Source organism: Phoca vitulina, unplaced genomic scaffold, assembly GCF_004348235.1.
Source record: "Phoca vitulina isolate PV1807 unplaced genomic scaffold, GSC_HSeal_1.0 scaffold21, whole genome shotgun sequence".
NCBI classification, from domain to species: domain Eukaryota; kingdom Metazoa; phylum Chordata; class Mammalia; order Carnivora; family Phocidae; genus Phoca; species Phoca vitulina.
Window position 1 is genome coordinate 19,722,682 of NW_022589724.1, and position 26,962 is coordinate 19,749,643.

The window sequence follows — 26,962 nt, forward strand, 5'->3', positions numbered from 1 at the left end:
TAATTAAAGCTTGTACTGGGCATGTCTTGAGGTGCTGCTATTAGCATTCTTTCCCCCTCTTTCCGAAGCTGTAAATTTCTTCTACCAGTCTATAAATAACTCCCCTTGACTGCATTACTGCTGGTGATATACACACTAGCCATCACACCCCTCTCTCACACTTGTAAAATGATTAAGATTTTTAAATGGAAGACAAGACCCACACAAATTAGCTGTTATTTATAGGGTCTTGTTTGCCACCAATCTAGTTATTAAATCCATCTAAATAAGTAACCTCCAAAAAAGGAAAAGTCTGGACTATCATAATACAAAGAGAGAGCATTTACTGAGCACTTGGTACATATCTTTCTATTTAAATATCACAAAAACTCCAGCAAGGACGGATTATCGTCACTGATGGAAAAACTCAGGCTTAGGGGTTAAGCAAGGGTTAACTGAGGTCACAAAGATAAAGACCAAGACTCAAAATCAGATCTAATTTGAAAGCCCCCACTTTGAATTGCTTTGCTTTCCGAAACCACCTACATTTTAATGATCTCGCATTCATGACCTCAAGAATTTAAACACCTTGAAGGTTAAGAATGCCAAATCTGCAGCTTCCTCTGCCCCACCGCATCCCAATCTTTGGGTTCTTTCAACCTCGGAGAACGTTTGTCCCAAATGCCCGGTATCCATGTGACTGGAGGAACGTTCTCTGAAGGAGTCAAATTCTCAACAATGCCCACATGACACTAAGCTGGGTTCCAGGTCGGGAGACTGGAGAGGGCCCCTGAGAAGTGTGTCCTTATACTGCAGTCAAATGACCCAGGACGGCACATCAGTCCAGAGACACAGGCTCATGTCCCAACTCGGTCACTGACTTACCCTGTGCCCTGGAGAAATCCCCTCCCCTCAGAGGTCTCAGTTTCCAACGCATAAAACGAATGGGTGGGGTTAGATCTCTAAAGATCTGACCAAGTCCAACATCCAGTGCCTGTTTCTCTCTTACGACAACCCTGTTTTCATTGGCAGCTCCACGTCTTGCTGTTTCTCGACTGGCTCTACCACCTCGTTTGTTAACTCCTGAGAAGGAAGAGACCTAGCGTCTCTATCTCCCCTGACACCGAGCAGGCGCTCGAGACGGAGAATGAACAGAAGAGCCAGCGGATTCATTCCAACCTGGAAGGCTGGCTTGGGCACAGAGAGGGGAGGATGGAATTGGAGTTGACTGCCACGTTCCTACCTTGTCACTCTGCTCCAAATGCTGGTCACTCGGGAAATTATTCTCATCATCCTCTCCAGTTCCGGTCGTGTCCTCGTCCTCCTTGCTAGCCAGAAGCTACACGGAGCATGGAATGGTGTGAAAATGCAACCCAAAAAAGTGCTCAGCATGAATATGTATGAGTAAGTCACTGATGTCTTTTTTTTTTAAATGCAAAACAAAAAACAAACCAAAAAGGAGGCAGAAACGAATGCCAAAGCCAATGAAATAAAAATTAACCAAAGTTAGCGATGCTAGTTCTAGCAAATCACACACAGCTGCCTAGGATCGGGCATAACTGAAGGACAAAGTCCCCAAGAAATACCGGAAGCCACTTCCCCTGCCCTCACAGGGCCTTTCCTGAGCTGCTGTAAATTGATATGCTGTCTCTCGTGCGGCTGCCATTCCTGCCATGGCTAAATTCACTTACCGATTATATAAAAGTAACAAGATTTTGGAAAAAAGCTATTGATGGAATTGAAAATATCAAATAGCAAGAAGGCAGTAAATGAAATTTATGCTGTGCCCAATTTATGCATCACTTCTCCTATTTAGCACAGGACATAAACCTCTTTTTGGACTGTCACACATCTGAGATGGACAGTCCCAGCCACGCTGTCATCTTGCTGACAAAAAGTCCTCATCACTAATGAGTATCGAGCTTGCCTAACAATAACTTTATGCTCTGGAAATGAAGAACAGTTTTCTATAAAGACCACATAAATCCTTAATGCTTTAAAGAAGTGCAAATCCCAAAGCTTCTGCATCGTGAGAATGGCCAGCACATGTTCTCAAGAGGGCCAGATCGCCGCTGGCTGGAAGGGCGAAAATTCTAGTCCTGGGGCACCTGGATTAAACCAAATAAAAATGGAGAGGAGGGGTGGCCACACCCAGGGAGGTCATCAGTCAAAACCTCACCTCACCGATGAAACTGTAAGCTCTGCACTAAAATGCCAAAACCACAAACAGTGCTGAGTCACTGGCTGGCCACGCGGTACATACAAGATTTCTAAGGCTGTCTCTACAGTTTTACTTATGAATTCCTACATTTAGTCCATACTTTTCCCAGACCAACTTACATTTTTCTGATCTTCCCTTTATAGGAAATCCTTATTTTGGAAGAAAGCAAACAAAACAAAGCAAACTGACTTCATGAAGTCATTTTATAGAAAACTTTCCAGGACCAGAACACATTCAACCTAACCATATCCAAATCTGCCATTGGGATCAAACAGGACAGATGACCTTACAAATCAGAGCTTCCCAAAAGATCAAGCATTAAATAGGCTAGCGAAGGTGTGAACATACTTACTAAGGCATAAAAGTTTCTACATATGGATGAGGAGCTTCTCTCCCTCTCTCGGCGTCTTCCCTCATCATTAAAACATTCTCAAGTGATAAAGACCAACTAGGACTATCAAACTTGGTGGGAATACAAAAGGTTAGTTAGACTACTGTGGAAAAAGTACCGGCAATATCTTCTAAAATGAATAACCCTACGGCCCAGGAATTCCACTCCTAGGTATTCAAGAAAAATGAAAACAGATGTCCCCGAAAAGATCTGTATGTGAATGTTCATATCAACTTTTATCATAATATCCAAAACCCGAAACAATCCAAATGTACATCAACAGCAGAATGAATAAACAAGTTTTAATATATTTACACAATGGAATACTACTTAGCAATAAAAAGGAACACGTTGTTGGCTCACATAACATGGATAAATCTCAAAAACAGTAGTAGGCTGAGTGAAAGAAGCTTGACACAAAAGAGAGTCTACACGATGATTCCATTTATGTGAAAGTCTAGTGCAGGCAAAACTAACACATGGGTGGACAAAAGAAGAAAAATGGCTGGGGGTAGCAGCGAGAATCGATGAGAAGGGACACGAGGGGTCTTGAGGAAGTGTGGGTTACAAAGGAACATACATTTGTAAAACTTAGTGAATACAGACTTAAGATTTCTATATTTCAATGTATGTAAACTTAACCTTAAAAGAAAAAATAACCATAAATATACACTGAAGTTAAGATATACGTGTGGAAGTTATTTCAGAGGAAGGAAGTGTACCGGTATTTGTAATTTACATTAAATTTTATCAAAAAGATAAGATGGAGTGACGACGGATAAGTGGGGCATGTTAACAGGAGAATCTAGGTGGTGAGTATGTGGGTATTCACTGTCAGGTTCTTCTCTTTGCTGTGTTTAAATTTCTTCAGGATAAAATGCTGGGGGAAAGTCTCTCCCACCTTTTAAAAAACAAAACAACAACAGCCTCTCTCTGATTCTCCAACAGCTCTGGTCACTGAGCATTCTCTGCCTCTCTCCAAGCTTCCTAAAACAATTGTCTACCCCCACCTCCTGCAGTGTGGCTTTTGTTGCCAACACTCTAGAAATTGCACGTGAAAGGTCCCCAGTGATCTTCTAATACAGGAGAGAGAACACCCATGGGCTTAGGGAAGAGGCACAGAGAAGCTCCCCGCCGGGCCTGTGGATAAAGGAAGGGCCCCCATAAGTTAAGCTAAGCAAAACATTGTTCACTCACACCATTCCAAGTTGAAATATCAAAAGTCATTCTTCGTTTCCAGAACCACCACCACACCACTGCCCAATACAGTGAAATAACGATTAACTTTCGTTTCTCTTTACCTCTGCTGACTTGGTCAAAATGAAAAGTAAACTCAATTTCCAGCAATGGCCAAGAAATTAAATGTGGACATAGAGAAATGTCCCTCACTCCACATGTGAATGACTCAGTGGCAACTTCTTGGCCATTTTCTCCTGTCTTCTGAGAGTCCTTGGCCCTCGTAGACACCCCCCCCGAAAACGTCGCTCCATAACGACTGCACTCTCCTGCTTCCACCCCGGCCTCCTGGGCTGTTCTTCCTTGATCTGCTTTGCTGGTTCCCCTTCCTACTCCAGGAAGAATTTCCCTCGACCTCAAAAGAGAAGGCTGGCCCCTGTCCTCGTGTTCCCTTAGCACTCTGCATTCTTCCTCCACAGCCCCCACCCCCCCAACACACACACACACACACACACACACACACACACACACACACACACTCGGTGGCAAGTACCCTCTGCCTCTCTGCATTCCATACTGGCGAGGGCAGTTCTAAGATCAAGGCCTGGTGCGCACTAAAACTGCTGAAAGACCAAACGGATGAATCAAGAGTCTTTCAAAATGAGAGCTGAGACCAAAAGGTTTTCAGCATTACCGCTGGTCTCGCTACTCCAGGGCGTTCCTCAGAGCAACAGAAGCTTATGAGAGATGCAGACGCTCGGGCCCCATGCCAGGCTCACGGAACTGGAATCTTCATTTTAACAAGATGCCCAGGAAAGTCACACGCACGTTAAACTTTAGAAGCACTGCGCCATGGTGTCATGGAAACAACACTGGACAGAGTCAGAAGAAGGCTCTAGTCCCAACTCTGCCACTAACTTACCAAAAAAATTAAATTAACTGTTTTACTGAGTGCTTACTACGTGCCAGGCACTGTGCCAAGGGCTCTTTATAAATCATGTAAAATTCCTAACTTATGAAGTCAAACTCTGAGAAACCTCCTCCTTTTAATGAAATTCAATCTGCTTCTGACAAATTAAATTTTATTCTGCTACTAATAGCAGAATTTAACAAGCATCTTCTCCTTCTGAGTACCATGTCTGTCCTCTAGAGTCACACAACGTCTAGTTCTTATTCAACACGGCAGCCCTTCAAATACCTAACGTTCAATTAAATTATGCCCCTCAATCCCTGTCTTCCCTCCATGCCAAAAAAAAAAAAAAAAAACTTGTTTTCTAGCTATTTCTAAAACTGATGACATAAGTAAATAGTAAGAGAGACTAGCTCTTTCTGCACACTCACACATGCATCCGCTTAGCGGGGATAGTTTCACACATCACAGGGTTTGTGGTTTGCAAGACTCACCCCTCTGACTGCAGGCTGTTCCAATCACTCCTGTACATCAATTCTCAACCACATTTTATAATTAATAACCAGTAAGTAAACATAAAGAAAGAGGAGCAAACTGATTAGAGATTATTTTAATGCCCTTTAAAAACCAAAGGACACCTGTCCTCAGTCTTTTGTTTGTCTGGTTGGTTTTGAAGTGAATTGCCCACATGCAGGAGTAAGCACTGTCTACATCAGCTGGAGGGAACCCATTCCAAGCAACCATTCTGAGGACAAACCTGACAAACTACATCAAGGGCCTCCTACTATTTATACCCTTCGTCAAATTAAAAGTTGCAGGGGGAGGCTACATGAAAATAAATTATATGCCTATTTTATAGCTGTATCTATCTCTATCTGTACTTTTGACCTAGCAATTACATATCTGGGAATACAGTCTAAGGAAAAAAAAAAAAAAACACCCTAAACCCACAAAAAAGATTTGTGTCCGAAGACACTCATCAGGTAATTTAAAATAGTAAATCGCTGGTAACAATCTACATACCCAACAATAATGAGGCGGGTAGTTAAATTTCAGCGCATTCGTAAGATAAATCATAAGATAAAATAAGATGCTATAACATAACAGCAATTGGAAAAAAACCAGGAAACAAAACCGTATATGCATTGTGGGCCTGCACGTGTTCATATACACAGAGAAGGAAGGATTCCAAAATGTTAATTAACTGTGCGTGTTTTAAAGTGACAGGATTGGGGTAATTTCTTTTCTCTATTTTAACCCAATGCTGTGGGCTAATTAACTATTGGAGAAAAATACTGAATTTTGAAAACACAAAATAGATTTGCTTTCCCCCCCTCCCTTTCTCTGATTTATAGGCTCTTGGGAGCAGGAACGGTGCCCAGCCCCCACTCTGCAAGTCCTGCTGCTCAGAAAAGGCTGTCGACAGCCTGGGCATTTCCCGGCCTCATCGAAGGAGAACCACACGCACACCCAGGGCACAGCAGCCTCCCCTCTTCGCCATCCCACCCTCGCCCAAGCGACCTCTCCTCCCTCAGCTCGAGATCACTGTGGGAACAGCTTCCTTCCCACTCAGATCTTCAGACCTTCCCACCCCATTCCGGGGGAGGAAGGGAAACGGCTACACAGGACAAGGCTATTCACAGGGAACATCAAGTTGAAGTGCAATCTGACAAATGATTCAAATCGGAATCGGCTGGTATTAAGATCTCAGAGTGGGAAGAGGAAAAAGCCTCTGTTCTCCAAAGGACATAATGGGACATTTAACAGATTTTTTTCAAAGGGCAAATGAACAAACAAACTCGCCATTTACGACTCAAATGAAGTAGGTGAAGAATGAGCTGCTTATTAAAAATGCTGCCTTGGAGAAAACAAACCAAGAGACTTGTTTCTCCCTAAATGGACTCCAGATATTCTTAGTTTCCAAAATTATCTGGAGCCCAGGAGGCCAAGATCAATAACATTCCCTCTCTCAAAGACAGCAGATGGCCAGAGCACAGCATAAATACCTGTGAGCGGCTCCCCCTTTGAGGGTGGGAGGAGACAGCTTTAAGGCTGACAGATCTTTCCCCAGAATGTGGCAACGAGACCTCCTTTACCTGGCAAGCTAGGATGAATTCAAGACAACCCTAACCAAGACGACTGAGGGGCCTGGGACCCAAGGACAAAAAGGCCCTCCTTTTTGGGAGTAAGAGAACAGCTCCAGTCCTCCGAGAAAGGCTAACAGAGGCCCGGGGCCAGGCTCTGCCCGTGGGGGAGTCAGGTGCTAAAGGGAGGAAACAAGCTCTTCCTCACTGGCACGACATCAGGGTCCCCTGCTGTACACATGGGCCAAGAATGGAGAATCGGAGACAGCACCTCACAAAGATGAGCACAGACCCAGAAGGGACCGGGCTGGATGAGGCTTCCCTCGTCTCTCCCGGGGTGGGAGGGCTAACCGGGTGGGCGAGTACATGAGCCCAGCAAACCACAGGCCATTTTGTGGTCCTCGTGGAGACACCATGATTTAACCTTTCCTGGCTCTTTCGGACTTTCAAATGCCACCAGAGGAAAATTCCCGCGGCCCAAGGGCTCTGCTCGGACAGGCTGTCAACTCCCCGCCGCGTCCTCCACACAAGGCAGAGGGCAGGAGTTCCCGGGTACGTGAGGGAAGGGATGACACACATCCAGTCAAATCTCCCAGTCCCGAGGCCATGAGAGTGAGAAGAGGCACAAAACTCAGCAGACGAATTCTCATTTGTTTTACTCATTGTTACTCATTTGTTTTTCAATGGACTGGTTCAAGCTGCATCTACACCGCCCAAATTACCTGGCGACGTGGCAACTCTCCAGATCGCTCCGAGACCACACCACTCACCCAGACGTGCTATCTGCAGCACAGATCCCAGGGCAGGACTCGGGAGTCAAGAGCTCTCAAAACATACCCAGTGTGTCCATGCACACACACCCCAAACTCTGAGGAAGGCTGCTGAGCAACCAGGGCCCTCGAAAGCACATCCAGCAAATGGAGTTTCACCAGGGGCCTCCTCAGGACAGATGCAGTCTGGAAACATCCGGGGGGAGGGTACCGTTTTGTAGTTAGCACATGACGCGGCTGTTTCTCCTTACCTCAGACTGTTCTGTTGACTCAAGTCCGTCACCTCCCTGGAAACCCATGCAGGAGAGATCACAAATGGTTTCCTTCAGGTGCTGGTCGCCTGTATACAGTTCCTTCACCAGCTGTACCAGGTCACTGACCTGGGGGTAAGAGCAGAGAGAGAAGGGGCTGCCCACCAGCCGACCTTGGCTTCCCAGGGCCCCGGCCCCGCACGGACCTTGCTACTGAGCAGGCTTCTCAGCACCACAATTACAAACGACCGGGCAGCCCGACCCCAGTCTTCAGGGTGCAGTGAAAACAGCACCAGCACGCCTGTATTCTAATCCCCTCCAAGGCATCCCGGGCTAAGCCTCCACGTCCTCATCTGTGGCATGGGCCAATGTGCGAAGTGATCGGGATCACGGTCAGGGTGCCCTGAGGTCCTTGGCACAGGCTACGTGCCCCGTCAATGACAGCTAAGACAACCTCCGTCTGGGACTTGAGGCCCCTGGAGGACAGGCCCCCGAGACTGACATTTCTGAGACCATGTCAGGGCCTCCTTTCAGAGCATCGACCCTCTTCTTTGTGTACCTATCTAGCGATGTCAGTAATAATCATCAGCTTCAATTATAAAGCAATTTACAGCTACTAAAATACTCCCACAAGCTTTAGTCATTCATTCCTTACAAAAATCCTGAGGAGGTGGACAGGCTAGAGTGACTATTCCTATTTTACAATGAGGAGCCGACATACAAAGAAGTTTACTGCCCAAGGCCCCACGGCTGGGGACGTCTGCGGAATTAAATGACATATAATGACGGTCAAAGTGCCTCGCCAGGTGGGAAAGGGCAGCTGCCTCCACAAAGGCGGAGCGGGCCTGCAGCTGAGGTCCCAGGACTCCCGGTCCAGTGCTCCTCCTTAAGGCACGGGTCTTGCTAGACCAGATACATCAGCAATTAAGCAGACGCCACCTTTGTTCCCTACAAGCTTCAAACCCCAATGGCTAATAATTTTGCAGACTTAATGGAGTGAGCATTAGCCCCTCCAATAAAGTGGGAAAGCTGCCCCTGATACACACAGCAGATGTCCAATACAGCAACACATGAAGACAACCTGGACCCAACCGCCGAGGTTGTAGCGAGAAGAACGGAACATTCCAGAAACACTAAGTGCCAACCACGTGAACTACTTCCTGCCCTGAAACATTGCCACAGGAGGTACTGTCAGCTGCTAGCATCATCCCCATTTTCTTCGTCTTCAAAAACCGAGACACCTCAATGCTCCTTGCTCCACTCCTCCCCAAGATACTGAAATCTTTAATTCTCCTTTCTATTCCTTCTAGTACCTTACACCTACTTTCTCTCGCTCTCTGCGGAGAAGGCCCTCCGCCTAGACAAACTCCTATTCATCCTTCAAAACCCACTTCAGGCCTCACTTCTGCTGAAAAGCTTCCTCTGATCAAGTGGGCACCCCCCCAACCCCTGACAATTAACCTCTCCTCCTCTGCTACCTCTCCCCTGCACATCCACCTACTTCAGCAACCCCTGGACCCCACACTGCAAACACCTGTTTACACATCTGACCACTCTACCAGAATGTGAATTATTCCAAGGCAGAAACCGAATTTGTCATGCATATATGATAACTGTATAATAAATCACAGTCTTCTCTGCGCTCACACTTCCTACTCTTATCAGTGGTTGTTAGGATCTTGAAGTACTAAACCACTCTAATCACACCAACAACCTACAGACTGAGAAACCTGGTTTCCAGTTTTTAAAAAAAGATTTACTTATCAAATCTGGATCTTTATTCTTCCAGAAAGCACGTATTAACTCCCACTGTGTGTGGTAGGAACTGGAAAATCAAAAATAAGTAAGATATAATCACTAACTTGAAGATGCTCACAACCTGGCAGGGACACAAATAACCAGATAATTACAGATCGGTATGAGCATGACATCAATACAGTTAGGTACAAGAGGAGAGGAGAATGACCCGAGGGAGGGCCTGGAGAGCATCTGCTAGAGGAGATCAAGCGTGGGCTGGTCCTCCAGTCTGAGAAGGAGGGTGTCAGGCATGGGGGAGGGCACACCAGGTAACAAACACAGAAGGAACAAAGAGCAAAGACAGGTAGGGCGAGAGGGAAGAAAGGAGAGGAAAGGGGCTTTCAGATTCTTACACCTCAGATCTGGAACCCAAGAGACAACAAATAACCAACAAAGGACTGAAAGTTAACAGGTCAATACCTTTTTCTTAAGTTCTTCTTGAGAAAAATGTTCCACTTGAAACCGATTGGGCTCTTCAAGGCAAATACTCAGATAAGATGTTTGATCACTATAAAATGAAAATGGTTCTTCTGCAAAAAAAAAAAAGGGGGGGGGGGCGGTGAGGGGGGAGGAGAAAAAGAATATCAGAAATAGATCCTTCCAAGCCCAATCCTAGTATAATCCATATAAGGCAATTTGAATTGGGAGAAGTGTGCGGCGGGGGTGGAGGGGGTCGCTGTAAGGGGGAATAAGTACAAATAGGGAGTTGAATGTACCACCTCTTGAATGTACCAGCCTGTAGAGAAAGAGGGAAAAAGTAATTTTCCCTCTTTCTCTACAGGCTGATATCTCAATGTATGGTTTCATCATGGGCTGCAGGCTTTCACTGTGGCCTATTCTGAATTATAATTTGCATATCAAGTGTTGTACCTAGAGACCACTCTGAGTGGCACCAGCGAATGGTGATTTCAGTTTAAATGAGGGAGTGATTCTGTTTAGGTGAGAATACGGGAAAATTAGACATGACCCTCAAGGGTAGCGCTCCAGGGAAATAAAAGTGCCCGATGTATTTTTTACTGGCCCCAGAGCCCTCTGTGGTCGTGAGCACAGCAAGTGCAGAAATTGGCTGCTAGATCTAAGATAAGAGACTCTCTGGTCACCTGCATAAAGGTCTGTTGCCTCTGTGCCAAAGGTCACATCCCAATAGGGAGGGAAGGCACAGAGGAAGGGCAGGCTATTTACTGAATGACGCACGTCTACAAACACGACCTCATTTAACAATCTGGGGATAAGAGCTGATATACCGAATGTACTCGAAAGAGCTACACTTCAAAGGAAGATATCCTGGCTCGACCATGGGTAAATCAACCCCCACCCCCAGCCGGAGCCCCAGTTTCTTCATTTGTAAAATGAAGTCAACGCTGACGCCGGCCAATGGGGTGAGCGTCAGGACCAGAGATGAGAAAGGAAGTGCCCGGTCCTGTGCCTTGTACAGAGCAGGCGCTCCAGAAATGTCAAGCCTACAACTGCTAGTACCAAATTCTTGTACCCACACGTGCCAGGTACCAGGCTTGAGAGAGAAAGGAAAAGGATACTGGTGCAGACTCGCAGGGGCTCAGGTCCTAGTCAGGGAGAGGGCCGAGTGCTGCTGTGCTGAGCACAGCCATGCTAGGGCCACAGGCCCCTCACCTGTAGCCCTCCCTAAGGAATCCACCTGTGGTGCGCGCTCTTTGCTGAGAGCAAAGTTCCACCACGACACAGCAATCTCAGCGCCACACGTCCGTGCGGTCCAGACTCTGCAGTGGGTGCCCCGCTGGGCAGACGGACATGACGTGCTGACCCCTTCCACGACGGCCGAAGCCAGACACGCACAGACTGGCAGGGCCAACATTAACACGGTCACCACAAAAAAGAGGAACCCAGATGAAATCCTGTGGGCTCCTCATCCCCTACTGGAGTTTTAAGACTCTCTTAAAGTTCAGCCAAGGCCCTCCACATGGGAAAACCAGAGGGAAACACATACAAGAGAGCACGCACCTTCCCGCCTCCGAATTTCACTGATCTGCTCCTCCAGGGTCTTTTGCAAATTCCGATAGGAGAGCACGTCCTGCTCCAGCTGCTTCCGCAAAGCGAAAATGCTGTTTAACTCAGCCTGCAGGCTGTTGATACTTGGTAAAACGAGACACCAGAAAATTTTTTTTAAGTTTTTATTTAAATTCCAGTTAGGTAACATGCAGGGTAATATCAGCTTCGGGTGTAGAATAAATATGGTGGCTCAACACATCCATACGTCACCCGAAGACATCAGCCATTTTTAAACAGGCCTATTTGTGCTTTAAGATACAAAAGCCAGCCAGCCTCCCCTGGATTGTTAGGTCATCAGTGGGTTTTTTTCTGGTTATACAAGTAAATACACGTTTATGGGAAATATAAAATACAAAAGCATAAGAAAATAAGAATTACCAGGATCCCACTACCAATTAACATGGGGCACGCTGCATGTCTTCTTTTTTTTTAAGATTTTATTTATTTTTAATTAATCTCTCTACCCAACGTGGGACTCGAACTCACAACCCCAAGATCAAGAGTCGCACACTCTACTGCCTGAGCCAGCCAGGCGCCTCCAGACTGCATTTCCTCCCCATCTTCTTCCCGGAGTATTTTTACAAGGTGATAATAATACTTGACGTATGATACTGAATTGTGTGTTCCTCACTTAAATATTTCCCTACATTTCTGCAAATTATTTACAAGCATCATTTTCAATGACTACATAATATTAATCAGGTGAATGTCCCACCGTTTACTTGAACTCATCCTCTTATTAGTGGACATTTGGGTCATTTCCAAGTTTTTGCTACAGGTGTAAATAGGGAGAAATCATGTCATTCCCCAGATTGTTTCTCTGTTTGGAGTAATACCTTGGAAGGACTTGGGTGTGGAAGGGGAGGCTCTCCAGAGCCTCAGTGTCACCTGGCACCTTCAAAAGAGGAGATGAGGGAGAAGAGTGAATGTGTCACTCCTGAAAGACATGGTACTGGGGGTGAAACTGAGGGGCAGGAAGGAAGTGAAAAAAGAAAAGAAAGAGAGGGAGTTGATAATAGGAGGGAGGAAGGGACCAATTTAGGGGCCAACACAACTCTGCTTTGATAGGTCAGCCCCACTCACAAACGCAGAGTGTGATGGATTTCTATTCGGGGTGGGGCGCGCCAAGTCTCACATCTGGGTCAGTGTGACACACTGTAACCTGCACAGAGAGCCTGCGTGAGACCAGCAACCCAGAATTCAGAAGAGGCCATGAAAATGCACACCTCCCAGAATCTGCAGGAATCCTGGGGCTGTTCAACAGAACCTTCTGGAAGTTAGAAGTGCTCTGTATGTGCACTAACACGGTAGCCACTAGCTAAGTGTGCCCGCTGAGCAGCTGAAATGCGGCTAACGTACTGAGGAACTGAATGGATAATTTTTCTTCGTTCCAATGTCGATCGTCCCCTGGCTAGCGGCTACTGATGTGGGTGGCGCAGGCCCACCAGATGGGCTCTGGCTTCCTCCTGATGTGGCATCTGGCAGGGGTCTGAACTGAGTGCACCCAGCCCTCAGAGGAACAGAGACCCAGCCAATATCTGTGTAACATAAATGATGTCCCCTGAACATCTCTGTGCCTAAAGCGTTTCACATGCAGGTTCACTTCTTAAGCCCGATTCCCAGCAGTGCAATTATTGGGTCAAAGTATATGAACATGTTTCAAGACCAGCAAAACACATTAACAAATCAGAAAGCCTCCTTTTTTAAATCCTGAGAAATACATCACTCCCTGCCCAGTGTCTGACCTATGGTTCCCTAAGAGGGTCCATCAACACCTTGAGACTATCTGCAAAAATTTAAGAATATGTGGATGTTTCTAAAGAGAGGGCCCGTGAGCTTTCATCAGATTCTTCAAAGCCCCAAAATGGCTAGGAGCTACTGCTCCGAATGTCTGTGCTCCAGACTCAAGCCCCACTCTTCCTTCAGAGATTTCTTCCAGCTCCATCCATCGAACTGCACAGATAAAGCCACATATATCGGAAGGAAAACGAACCATTATGTCTAATCTTCTATGCTCGCCGCTTTGACGACGGTTCATTGTGAAGCGTCTTCTTGCCACGGAAGGGGCCCCACCGGCAACCTGTACCTAGTTCCATTTCGAGACAATCATAATGATCCATTTGTAAGGCTGATGGAAAACCTCACAGAGGTGTCACAGCACTCGCCGGGATGCAGTCGTGCTGCAGAGACACTTAAGCGGGGGAGAAAGGAGACTGCTGCAGCCAAGCTGCTGCGATCAGGGCTGAGGGACGCGGACTGCTTCACTCCCTCTTCCGTTTTCTGACAGGGTGAAAAGTACACAGCCGCTGCCCCCGCGCCTGTCCTTCATGTTTCCCTAACTCCAGGGCCTCATGTGGTCCTCGTCCTGCAGGGAGGCGGGAGGAGGGGGCGGCCGAGATGAGACGGAGCGGCGCTCCACACGGCCCCGCTGCCGAGCCCCGCGACCTCGGGCAGGTCGGTTAAACTGCCGGAGTCCTGCCCGCCTTCCTCATCTGTGGAATGGGGATAATACCTTCCCTTCAGGACTGTTTCCAGCATTGGGAAAGAGTTTCGCATAAAGCCAAACACACACGAGACACTCAACGGGGCATTACTTCCCTCCTCCCACATATCCGAGCGCCTCCCAAACAAAAGAGGATGTTTGTAAGCCGAACTTTCTGATTCTCCTGAGTTACAGCAGTGATTCCCATCTGGGGACAATCTAACCTCCTGAGAGATGTGCGGCACTATCTGGAGACACTCCTGGCCGGCACGCCGGGGCAGGGGAGGGCGCTTCTGGAAGCAGGAGTGAAAGCTGAGATGCTGTGAAGCATCCCACGCAGCACAGGACCCAGAGGAGTTGCCTGGGACTTGGCCCGTCCCCACCCCCACCCCAGCTTCCCAGCTTCACTCGCCCCTCCCCGAGCAGAAATGCAGAGCAGCTAGGGCTTCTGGAAAAGGCTCATTTTTAGAGAGTGATGCCTACTCCCAGAATTTCATCAGCATGCTTCTGTTTTCTCTAAACTCGCTTCAGATCAACAAATCTGAAAATGATCTCCTATCTCAGAACACTGGACACCGGTGGGGGGGGGGGGGTCCTCATCCACTCAACGCTTCCCACGTGCCCACTCCACCGCAGCCACGGCGACAGGCGCTGGGAAATGGGAGCCGCTGAGGAGACAGGGTTTGGCCCTGAGGGGCGCGCGGCCCCGACGAGGGGGCAGGCTGGTTACAGACAAGTGCCCAAAGGGCGGCCAGGGCAGCTGTGAGGGCAGACAAACAGCGACGACAGTCTCCTCACAAGGGCAGCCCTCCAGACGAATTCTCAAGGGCCTCTGGGAGACAACGGTAGGGTGTGGGGGCCCGTGCGAAGGCAGGGGCAGGAGGGCACACAGCCTACAGCAGTGAAGACCATTCCAGCCAGAGTGAAAGACTTCAGAGAAGGAGCAGCGAGGGGGGATATTTTAACTTTTTACTCTGGAAATTTGTAAACATATACAAACGAAGACAAGCTCATACACGAGCCCCTCCCCGTAGCCCTGACCACCAGGCAGCCACGGCCACTCTTGTTCCATCAGTATCCCCACCCACTTCCTCTGCTTCTGTACGGTTTTGAAATGAACCCCAGACCCTGTAAGCTTTCACCTGTAACTAGCCCGTGTGTAGACAGAGGTCGTAATGTGAGAAATCACTGAGGCCAAGTCTGCACTGGCAAACAGAGGCCCAGAGGGGCCCACTCGCCTGTGGACACAGAGCTAGGATAGAGCAAGACCACTCGCCTACAGCAGGCTCTCTTCACCACACCTCACCGGCACCAGATCATCTCAGCAATCCTGTAAAGATGCAAGTCACCCCAGGACACAGAAGCTTGTTTGAGTCCCTGTGTGTGGTCACTCACCACCTGTGTAACTTTGGACAAGTCACCTAACCTCTCTCAGTGTCCATGGCCTCATGGAACACAGGGTTAACAATATTACCTCACAGAACAGCTAGGAGGATCGTATGAGATAATACACATGGAAGCACTTTCTAAATCTGTGATAAAGTACAATAAGAACGAGTAATTATTAGGCTATTTTTATCCTACGTTCATTAGGATAAAAAAAATCAAACAATCCAAAAATTAGACAATTCTTTTTTTTGAAAGATTTATTTATTTATTTGAGAGAGAGAGAGAGAGAAAGTGCCTGGGGGGAGGGGCAGAGGGAGAGGAAGAGAGAGAATCTCAAACAGACTCTGCACTGAGCGTGGAGCCCGACATGGGGCTCGTCTCATGACCCTGAGATCATGACCTGAGCCAAAATCAAGAATCAGACACTTAACTGACTGAGCCACCCAGGCGCCCCCAAATCAGACAATTCTTAATATAAAATATGGGTATGTGATTTCAGTAAGGCAACCATCATCCAAGCACTTTAAGCTTCCTAAGCAAACGGGGAGGGCTTTGTGGCCTCAGACACCAACCATATTTATTCAAAATACATGTGTCTGCGTATGTGTATGATGTCCAAACAGTAACCTTACCTGTCTGGGTCCTGCAGAGATTTTACCAGGTGAGTATAGATGTCCTGCTCCTTCTTTAAGACCTGAATCAGCTCTTCACAGTCTAATTGCTGCTTTTCCTGGAAATGACAATGGGTATCTGACATGAAGGGAAGAATTTCAAAAGAGTACATCCTGACATTATGCAAACATATGTGGGTAGTTTATAAATCCAGACGGAGGAGATCCCGGGTGCCAGGCCCTGGCTCAGGCCACAGTCAGAGAGCACCACCTGCAGGAGGAGTGGGGGAATGACTGCCACCATGTCCCTCCGAACAAAGCTGAGAGCTGCGCTTCCAATACTGAACAGCAGCTCCAGAAGGAGCATCGATGCTGCCCCACACAGCCTCAGAGCTGCTGGTCATCGCTTTCTCAACACTACAAACAGTGCCTTTCCACACCTGCGCTTGCTCCAAAGACAAGAAGTTCATCAACCCAAACCTGGTATTCGGGACAAGGGACTTACACTGAAATAGAAAAGGTCAACTGAGCCACGCTCTAACAGCATCCCAAACAGAATGAAGACCAAGGGAGCTGAGATGGATCTCTGCTACTTACCAGCCATGTGACCTGAGGTGACGAGCTAAAACCAGAGGGTGAAAGTCTAAAGAACATCAGGATATTTACATAGCCTCAACACACCTCAAAATACGTATTAATGACAGGGAAAAACCGGAACCGTGGAGTCAAGACACCTAGCAGACGCCACCTTCATAAAGTTATCAAAGTGAGCATGGCCAGCAAGGAGACAAATCTAAGTCCATCAGACAGGACACAACGAGAGGACATTCCTGCCAAAGACACCTACCTGAACCCAATCAACCAGGCAATATCAGACAAACCCCAACTGAAGGACACTACGATAAGATTGGCTTGGACACTTCCAAAGTATGAAGGGCACGAAAGTCAAGGAAAGACTGAGAAACTTTTCCAGATTGAAGACTAAAGAATCAAGACAGAGCAAGCAACGTGTGATCCTGAATCGGGTCCTCTGGCTACGAGGGGCTTTGTGAGACAAGCAGAGGAACACCAGCGAGTCTGAGGGGCAGAAGGTAGTGAAGGGTCTGCTAATTCCCCACTCCTGATGGCTGTGCTGGGTTACGCAGGACAGTGTCCCTGCTTCTAGCAAGTACACACTAAAGTATTCAGAGGTGACAGGGCTTCGCGTGGGCGACTTACTTAAGATGCCTTGGGAAAAGTAAAATCCTTGATTCTTGAAACGTGCCTCTAAATTCGAAATTATTTCAAAATAAGAAAAGAACGTGAAAATAAAGAGTTAACTTGCAGAATATCTGGCACAGTGTCCTGCACGGACCAATGCTCCCTGAATGCTGGGAGAGACACTCAGTGCATGGGGAGTCGGGCACCACGAGCAGCCCTTGTATTTCACGCTGACCTAGGCTTTGTCCTGAAGTTAAGATACCACCTAGGACAGGGGTTCTTAACCCCACGGAACCTGCAGGAATCCCACTGCTGCTAGAGCAGTGTCTGTGTTTTCCTGTGACCGGGTCATCAAAAGAAACAGTTACTTTGTGTACGTTACAGGTATCTCAAGTATCTTAAAATATTTATTCTTATCACTACTTCAAAACTATAGCACTCACTATACCCACCACGCAAGCTTGTTGAACGCATTAATGAAGAAGCACCACTTCCAGAGCATATTTTTAAATATTCTGATGACCGAATTTCCAAGTAATTGGTTTCCTTTACAATCCTGTGCATATATTTTGTGCATTTAAATCCTTTTCCAGGGAAGAGATCCCCGGCTTCGTCAGACTATGGCGGGGATGCAGAGGGCAAGAAAAGGTCATGAGTCCCTGACTTGCGGGAACACTGCTATGCTTCTAGCCCTGAACAAAACAAGCAGAGGCACCACGTGCTAAGGGGAAGGGTTGCAAATGCTAAACCACCAGTCTGGTCATGATAAGTTAGTTACCCAGACTGCTAGAAATGTCAGGCCCTTTTGTAAATCATGCCACATGTCACTGGCACAAGGAGCTCCCATATGCCTCTCGGGCACAGTGACGGTGTCATGTGGAACTCTCTCGGCTCCCACCTGTACACACCATGTGTGTCGACAGAGGGTCCCAGAGAAGAGCCCGGGGAAGAATTTAACAGGATAACAAGACAATGTCAGCTGCCATGCTCAGTGCTCCCTGGGCTTTTTCTTGTCGAGTCCGCACAACAACCCAGTGAGCCTGGGTGTTACCCCTCCCCTCATTTCCGTGAAGAGGGAACTGTGGCACAGAAGGCCACCAGCAGGCCCAAGGTTAGGGGGAGAGGCAGGGTGTGGACCCAGGCACCCAGGCTCTGAGGCCCGTGCTCTTCAGTCCATCCATCAATGGTCCATAGTGGGTGCAAAGCACTGGGGTGCTTGACAGGGTCACACTGTCACTATCAACCAAGTAAAAGGCAGCCAAAAGCGTCGAAGAAAATAAAAAAACCTACTGCTTCTTGAGCACCTACCATGAAGGGCAGTGATGGTTAAGAGTGTGCGACCTCACTGTGTGACCTTGAGCAAGTTCCTCAACCTCTCTGTGTTTCAACATCCGCTCCTATATATGAAAGTAGTGAGTCTACATAGCTCAGAGGGCTGTGAAGGAGATTTAATGAGTTAATCTATACAAAGTTCTCACAGTGATGCCTGGCACACAGTAAACACTTGGTAAATGTCAGCCATAACTTCTATTCCTACGTCCTGGGGCTCTGCCAGGAGCTTTACACATATCATCTCTACATGACACCAGGGAGGTGTATTAATCCTCCCATTTTTCAGGTGAAGAAACTGATTCTCTGAGAAGAGAATATTTGAGTCCATCCAGCTAATAAGTGGCAGTCAGAATTCGTGCTTAGGTATGTAACTTCAAAGCCAGCCAAGAAGGGCTAGGAAAAGAAAACGGGTAAACATGGACTTCTGCTGGATGGAGTAGACTCCAGGTGTGGAATGCGTGTGCCCAGTGAAACAACCCTGACTGACTCCACAGCCCCTGTATCTTAACTGGGTGGCGGTGGGCCGGGCCCCAGAGGACTGCCCTGCAAGGTCAGGGCCTGGATGCCTGGCTCAGCCCCCTTCTCCCCTTCTTGCCGACAGCTCTTCCAAACCTGCTCTCCTAAGCCCCCACCCTCCACCTGCCAGCTGACCACACCTGCACTTCCTTTCTCCCCGCTCTTCCTTCTCAGTGGAACGAAAGAACCCCTCCATCTGCGCTCCAGGGGGAACTCCTCCCCCTCTGCCCAGACCATCGTTCACCCCTCTCCACTGACACACTCCCTTATAGGGTCTGCTTAGGCCAAATTCTCACCAGGAAGCCTTCCTTGACTGAGAAAAATGCTCTCTTCTGGCCCCCAGGGCACTCTGGTTCACTTTCACCCAGAGCTAGTGTCCCAACCACCCGCTGACAGGTCCGAGGGCCCCTTCCGGGCAGCCAAGTTCCAAGCCAGGCACAGGACCTGGTGCAGACCAAATGCTGCCACAGACACTTGCTGACCTGACGATTAAACTGGTAAGAGGAAAACACAGGGACCAACGTGAATCTTAAGAGCAGAGATTCCTGCGGATATTTTGCATAATGGAAGTCAGAGTGAGTCAACGTCTTCCTAGAAGCAAATAGCTCACCCATGTTAAATAAATGAACTCTTCAGAGCCATTTGGGTCCCATTTCATCAATCACCTATTCCCCTGCGTTGAATCATGCCCCATTAGAATGAAGTCATTTGGCTCCCTCAGCAGAGCTGACAAACTAGTAGATCTCCTCGGCCTAGAGGCAGTGGGCCAGGCTGCCCCGAGGGGAGTGACAAGAAGCACCTGCTCAGCAGAAACAAGCCACCCCCAAGCCCCTCTGCTGCCCCTCCAAACAAGAAACAACGCAGACAGGGGGCTCTCATCCCAAAGAAGACCATGACCTCCACACACCTACTCGTGTCTGACTCTGTAGTTTGTTCTCCACGCCCCTTGGTGTGACCACCCAGCTCACCACCATTCCCCGTCTCATCTGAAAACTGTTCCTAAAACATGGGAAAGACACTGGAAGACCACTCTCTCAGTGAGCCAGCCCCAGGGACTCACACTAAACCAGTACGATTCTCTCTCCAGATTCAGAGATTTCAACTGAGAAACCAGAAGTCTGGGATGCTGGGTGTGCAGCGCATCAAACACAGAGTCCCAGAGTCTATGATTTCTGCTGTCCACAGGGCTGCCACGGTTTCACCCTGAGGCATGGCTACTCAGCTCTCCCTGGGCACCTGGGAGAGCCCCCAGCACACTCCCAATAAATACTCCCTTTCACCACTGTTGCTGTGACCACACTACTCAATGTTGGATCCTACAGCTTACACCCAGAAGAGCCTTAACTAATAACTAATGCATCGGATTATTTCCAATCCTATCAGGAGGTAAGCATGCAATTCCCCCATCTACAGATCAGGAAGGTGGGTTTCAGAGAGATTAAGTGACCTGCCCAAGGTCAGAGAGCTAGAAAGAAGAAGAACTGACATTCCAACACCAAATCCAGAGCATTCCCTACTCTGCATCGCTTCCGTAATGACTTGAAGGAAACCCATGTAATATGCAGACCACAACCTGAAGACACAGCAGATATGTAAAGAGAAAGCTTAATGGCTCACTTCTTGGTAAGCAGGGCAATTTAGTGGCCTGGTAGATGGACGGTGTCTACTTTGGTAGCTATGTCACAGCTCAGCAGCGAAGACATTTATTTTAATACTCGCGAAATTCAGCAGTGATGTCCCTCCATGTCAATAGCCGGGCTGTAAATCTCTGGCTGCAGCAAGTTAAATACGGTCAGTGTGCTTTCCTCCCTGTTCTTCAATTCCCTGATCATCCAGCATTAATTCTCAGGATCACACAGTTATTAGAGGCAAAAGAGACTGCCCCGAGTCCGCGGAGACCTCATCACAGCCTCAAGTTCTTTGTAGAAACGGGCAGAGGATAAACCCTAAATCAACACGAAGTGGCCAAGGGCACAACAGGAGAAATCCACGTTTTCTACAGAGAAAAAACTACAGCCCACCTTTCTTGGGGGGAAGAAAACCATAGGCTGCAACAGTTAGGACTGTGTAGATGGGCACCTAGAAATTTATAATTCCAAAACGATCATTTATAATTCTTTATCCACAATTTGCAATTAGTCTTGCAGAACAGAATTAAAGCCTTTGCTAAAATACTAGGGCATTTTGCACAGTAATTTAAACATCACCAGGATCTAAATGTCACCGAAAATGATAGGACTTTTTACGTGTGGTTCTGTAAAGTGCAGACAGCGCCCAGCGCAAGAAACCAAAAAAGTGGTAGCTGATCAAACTCGTGAAATTAAACTGTAAAACACTCAGCCTGTTCAATAAATCTACAAACATTTCCTTCCACATTTCGACACATTTTATATGACCAAAACAGGATCCAAAATAGCAAAGTCTGACGAAATGCATTCAAATCAGTGAAGATCTGTCCATCTAAAAACACCCTGAGAGGCTGCTATCTTGTTTCAAAACACTGAACTGTGCCTTATCACAGGTTTTTTTTTTTTTAAGATTTTATTTATTTATTAGAGAGAGTGTGAGCAGGGGGAGGGGCAGAATGGAGGGAGAGGGAGAGAATCTCAAGCAGACTCCGTGCTGAGCATGGAGCCCCATGTGGGGGCTCAATCTCACGACCCCGAGATCATGACCTGAGCCAAAACCAAGAGTTGGACGCTTAACTGACTGAGCCACCAAGGCGCCCCCAGGTTAGTGTGCATCTTAACACCCAATTAAGTTTGGTCAAAATCAAGTAACTATATGCAAGCTTGAATCACAAAATATTAGCCCGCTGAGATTTAGTTATTGGACATGCTCGCCATCCCCCAGGTGGTGACAGAACCAGGAGAAATATCCTGGCCTCCCCCACTCTGGCTCAGCCCAGGGGTTCCACTACTCTATGCTGACGCTTTTATTCAAGACAAACGGCAAAATGCAAGTCCATGAATGGTGAGAATTAAGGAGAAGTCCCCACTGCCAGCCACCGATGCCCTCCAGCCTGGGGCTGACGCCGAGCTGGTCCACAGTGCGATGCCTGGCACTGGCTACCACATGGCGCCGGCCGCAGAATGACCCCTGAGCCATCCTCCCCAACCACCCCCAAGGGCCTCAGGGGCCTCTCCAAGAGCCAGTAACCGGAGGGCTGCTCTCCGGCACGGGAGCGGGCACCCCGGCCCTGCTGCCCGAGGCTGCTCTCACGGCTGTGCCCGTGCCGCACCCGTTGTTAATTATTTTGAGAACCACCCTTCACAAAACCACAAGTCATGATCAGAGCCATTCATCAAAGAACTAATTTGCGTAAGAGAGTTCTCTGTCTTCTGAATGTATGAACTTAATTAAAGCCCGGTTTAAGAAAACAAAACTTGGCCTACAATGAGCTCCTTCCCTTTCCCATATCTGGCTGCCAAGTTGCATTATATGCAAGAACATATCTGTATGCATCTCTCCCGAGCCTATCTAATCATTCATTCACTCAACAAACACTTATGTACTAGGCCAAAGACTGGGCTAGGCATTGGGATTTAGACACGAAGTCCCAGTTCCCCATGCCGAGGTGCCCATCCCTGGTGTGTAGGGGCTCGAGTGAGGGGCAGCAGGAAGGTGGATCCTATAATGTCAACACAAGGATGGGCGTGCAAAGTGCTGAGTTCCAGGGAGGAAGAGGATATGTCACTACCAAGCAGGCTCAGGGAAGGGTGACACTAGAGGGGTACTTTCAGGTATGTTCAGGAGTCACCCAGTAAACAGGGAGAGAAAAGCTGTTCCAGGAGATGGAACAGCACATGCAAAGGCACAGGGAGAGGTGCAAACACAGCGTTCTCAGGAATCTGCAAGAAGTCAGCTGTAGTTAGAGATGACAGAGAGCAACCTGAGGCCACACCAGGAAGGATCTGCTGGGCCAGTTTTTGTGTATATTTGGACAGGAAAATTTTCTTAACATAGAAATGACATACACAGAGATTACACAGTTGAGAGGTGAACCCTGGGACAGCAAATACGAGGCTCATCCCTAACGAGTGTGATTTACCAGTTTCCTGTGTGGTGCAAATACCAGCGCTCAGCCCAAGGATACTCACCTATAAGGCGGACAGACTAAGAACCCTCCTCCTAACCTCTTATAAGTTCAATCACTGGCAGGAAGGAATTGGAGGGGCTCTAGGTAAGAGGAGTTATCACACACATGTGTGATGTGTGTGATATGAATTCACACTGCAGACGTCCAAGTCCAGTCAAGCTTACCTCCGAGAAGATGCGGTGTCCGCCTGGTGACTGCTGCAAAGAGCACTTTGCTGGTAAGCCCTCAGTCCTGACCCTGAGCTCCCCGCCAGTCTGTGAAGGACAATTCTGCTGTACTGCTTCCGACCCTTTTTCACTGAATTTCTAAGGAAACAAAACAAATCATGAGGAAGTTTTCACCAAGAGAAAAAATATTAACAGATTGTCCAAAACTCTTTAAGGGAAAATATCTTATTTTCTTCTTCACATTATTTTCCTCAAAAAAATTTCCATCATCTCCAAATAGTAGGCGATTACAAAAATAATGCAAGTGCATTTGTTATTTACCACCAGGGGAAAAGCAGCCCACAGAAATGGCGTAGGCAGGGGTGGTGGTGGTCATTACAAAGCACCCTTCTCCCCACTGCCCTTCTCCCCGGCCACCCGGCGGGGATGGAGGACCAAGCCCAGGCCCTGGCCCCACGGGACAGTTCCCATCCTGGGTCCCCCTCAGCCAGGGTGTGGTCTCTGGGTCTATTTCCTAGCCTACGGGGTTACCGCGGTGCGTATCACAACCCAACAAAACCCAGTCTCTCTCAAAACATCACAAATTTGACAAAACTCGAACCATCCTTATCTACGAGGAGATTTGACTTCTAGGAAGAAAGGCTGTGAATGTTGTTTTGGGGTCTGGTCACATGTGAAAGGGTCCTTCCTGATGATGCACCTCCCTGACCCCTTCAGAAGATCTGGCATTCAACAACAGGACAGGACTGGAGACCGTCTCTCTGGTCTTTTGGCCAAGTTCAAGCATAAAATCTATTCCTAACTATTTAAAACCTAGTAACTCCTTAACGAGGTCTCTGTCCACTCTAGGTCAGAAATTAAGGGCAAGAACCACATCTCATTCCTAAGTACCTATCAGAATTACTTCATCACGTCAAATGTTTATGAGAAATTAGATGAGCACAAACACAAAAGAAACAGAGGCAACTTTTTATAAAAACCTATTAAACTATAAACAGGAAAAACTAGAAATCAAACATCAACACAGACTTTCCAGAACTGCCATAATACAGCTGTGCTTGACTCACACTTTCCATTTTCCTTTTCTAAAAGTCCAATTATACGTACACATTGTTTAACAAATGGTCCACACGGCTTACATGGAAAACAGCTCTCCCTCCCCACTCCCTCACATTTCTCACCTCTGGGTCCCACTCCCAGGAAAAAACAACTTCCAACTCCTCAGCCTCTTCTGCTATTTATATTACATTACTACTCTCACACTGCTTGACTTCTTTTTTTTTCTTTTTTTTTTTTTTTTTAAAGATTTTATTTATTTATTTGACAGAGACAGACACAGTGAGAGAGGGAACACAAGCAGTGGGAGTGAGAGAGGGAGAAGCAGGCTCCCTGCGGAGCATGGAGCCCGATGTGGGGCTCAATCCCAGGACCCTGGGATCATGACCTGAGCTGAAGGCAGACGCTTAACGACTGAGCCACCCAGGCGCCCCTTTTTTTCTTTTTTAAGTAGGCTCCACGCCCAGTGTGCAGCCCAACATGGGGCTTGAACTCACCACCCTGAGATCATGACCTGAGCCAAGATCAAGAGTCAGACACTCAACCGACTGAGACACCCACGCGTCCCACTGACTTCTTAAGGTAAGATTTATCTCTTGGCTCCTACCACAGAAGTTTAAGGATTTAGTTCTTATAACATCTGCCCCCCCCCCACCAGCACTTACCCTGATAGTTACAATACAACTTCAGTTCAATCGACAGTCTGCATTTACACTATTATGACCACACAAACACTGTGCATGAGTCACCCATCCAGCCTTCCGTGATTACATTTCCTTTCGTGTTCGTTTCTTTGCTTTCCTTGGAATCAGTAACAACTGCTTTGTTCTATTTATTCACTTAGTTCATAAAACTAAATTAGGTACTTAATGTAGATTTATCTCTAAGCTCTCTAAAAGAACTTAAAAATGGGTTCCATTTCCATTTCTTGGAGAAATCCCAACTGAGGCCCTGTCTCAAGAGCTCCAATACAAGCTCTCTGCATCCTGGGCCTTCCTGTCACCACATCCCAAGAGAATCCCCTACTTGCTGGATCCCACGTCTCTCTCCTTTTGGGCTTCTTCCTCATTTGTATGGGATCACTGTCCAGGAGTTCCCTGCAGGGGGTCCCTGGGAGGCAGAGGATTTTTGACACCCAATGTCGGAGAACGGCTTTGCTCGCCCTCACTCTTGCTGATGCTGGGCTGGACATCACTCTTCCTCAGCAATCTGGAAGCCCTGCTCTCCTGCCTTCTGGCCTCCAGTACTGCTGCTGAGAATTCTGATGTCATTCCGGCTCTGGGTCCTTTGCATCTCGCTCTAGAACCTTTCAGATCCTCTCTTTATCACCGTGTGCCTCGATCTCACAAAGACGTGCCTTGGGGCGTGGGCGTCTCACCATTATTTGTGCTAGAAACAGATGGACCCTTTCAACACACAGGTGTCTGTCCCTCCACTCTGCAAGCTCTCCTATTTGCTTTGAGGGTTCCCTTCCCTTTGTTCTGCCTGCCCCATCTCTCGGGACCTCCTGTCAGTCACGTATTGGAACTCCTGAGTCAGGCCTCTCCCTCTCATTTCCTCACCTGTTTGTTTCTCTGTTGGGTTCTATTTTCTAGAAGGCTCACTCAACTTTATCTTCCAGTGTTTCTAACTCTCCTATTAAACTCTTTATATCTGTAATCATACTTTCAATTTCTAATAGCTCGTTCTTCTTTTCCAAGTATCTTTTTTATCAGATCCTGATCTTAGTTCTTATCTAAAGATGTTACGGTATTGAGTTCTTTTAAAGCTGTCTGGTTGCTTCTCATCCCTCCATTTCTATGACCTCTACATAGCCTTGTTCTGTCTTTCCTCCTACATACTTTTCCCCTGTTTGGGGAGCTCAGGCTGTCCACCTACCTTTGAAGGGAAAAGTGCTCAGAAGCTCTGAGTGCAGAAAGAGCACATCAGTGGCAGACTCGCCGTGACAGGATCAGGTGGGGACGTGCTTGTTCTGTTGGAAGACACCCAACTGTCTTTTCTCCCCTCGGAGGACTCTCAATGTTGGGGATGCATACTTCCACTCCCGTTTTCATTCAAGAGACCCACTCCTGCCTTCAGGTGCATCTGGTGAACCCCCCCAGGCCAGGGCTTCTCTGGTTTAAGGTCACCAGAGAGGAAACCAGCCCCATCTCCTACTAGTGAAGAAAACAAGGTCACCTAACTGCCCAGCATCCCAGCCAGATCTCCTGGTTACAAAGGGACCAGGTCCCTCCACTGCCTGCTGAGCCTCTCTGGGTTCTGTAGGACACACCAGCTTGCTTCTTGTTGGCTTTTCACCCCAAAGGCAGGGAGCAGAGTACTCTTAGTCCCGCGGGCTTGTATCTTTCACCCCTCCACTGTCACTTTAACAAGGCTCCAGTAGGAAACAGAGCTAAACACCCATGTTGAATCTACCATGATTACCTGTCAGCCCACACTAAATCAAAACTTCACTACACAATCAAACACGAAGGGTATTCCAAGACCAAATGGGGACAGTTAGAGG

General features: G+C 47.6%; 1 protein-coding gene across 5 annotated transcripts in view; it reads right to left on the reverse strand.

Moving 5' to 3' along the window:
• Positions 1–26,962, reverse strand: part of CDK5RAP2 (CDK5 regulatory subunit associated protein 2) — a 174,950-nt gene that overhangs the window by 67,870 nt on the left and 80,118 nt on the right. For all 5 annotated transcript variants that reach the window (XM_032419158.1, XM_032419157.1, XM_032419155.1 and 2 more), the window contains 6 exons: positions 23,398–23,538; positions 16,108–16,205; positions 11,557–11,687; positions 10,000–10,109; positions 7,783–7,911; positions 1,223–1,318 (listed from right to left, as the gene is read on the reverse strand). In XM_032419158.1, the coding sequence (XP_032275049.1) occupies positions 1,223–1,318; positions 7,783–7,911; positions 10,000–10,109; positions 11,557–11,687; positions 16,108–16,205; positions 23,398–23,538 (705 nt within the window). The remainder of the gene's footprint in view (positions 1–1,222; positions 1,319–7,782; positions 7,912–9,999; positions 10,110–11,556; positions 11,688–16,107; positions 16,206–23,397; positions 23,539–26,962) is intronic.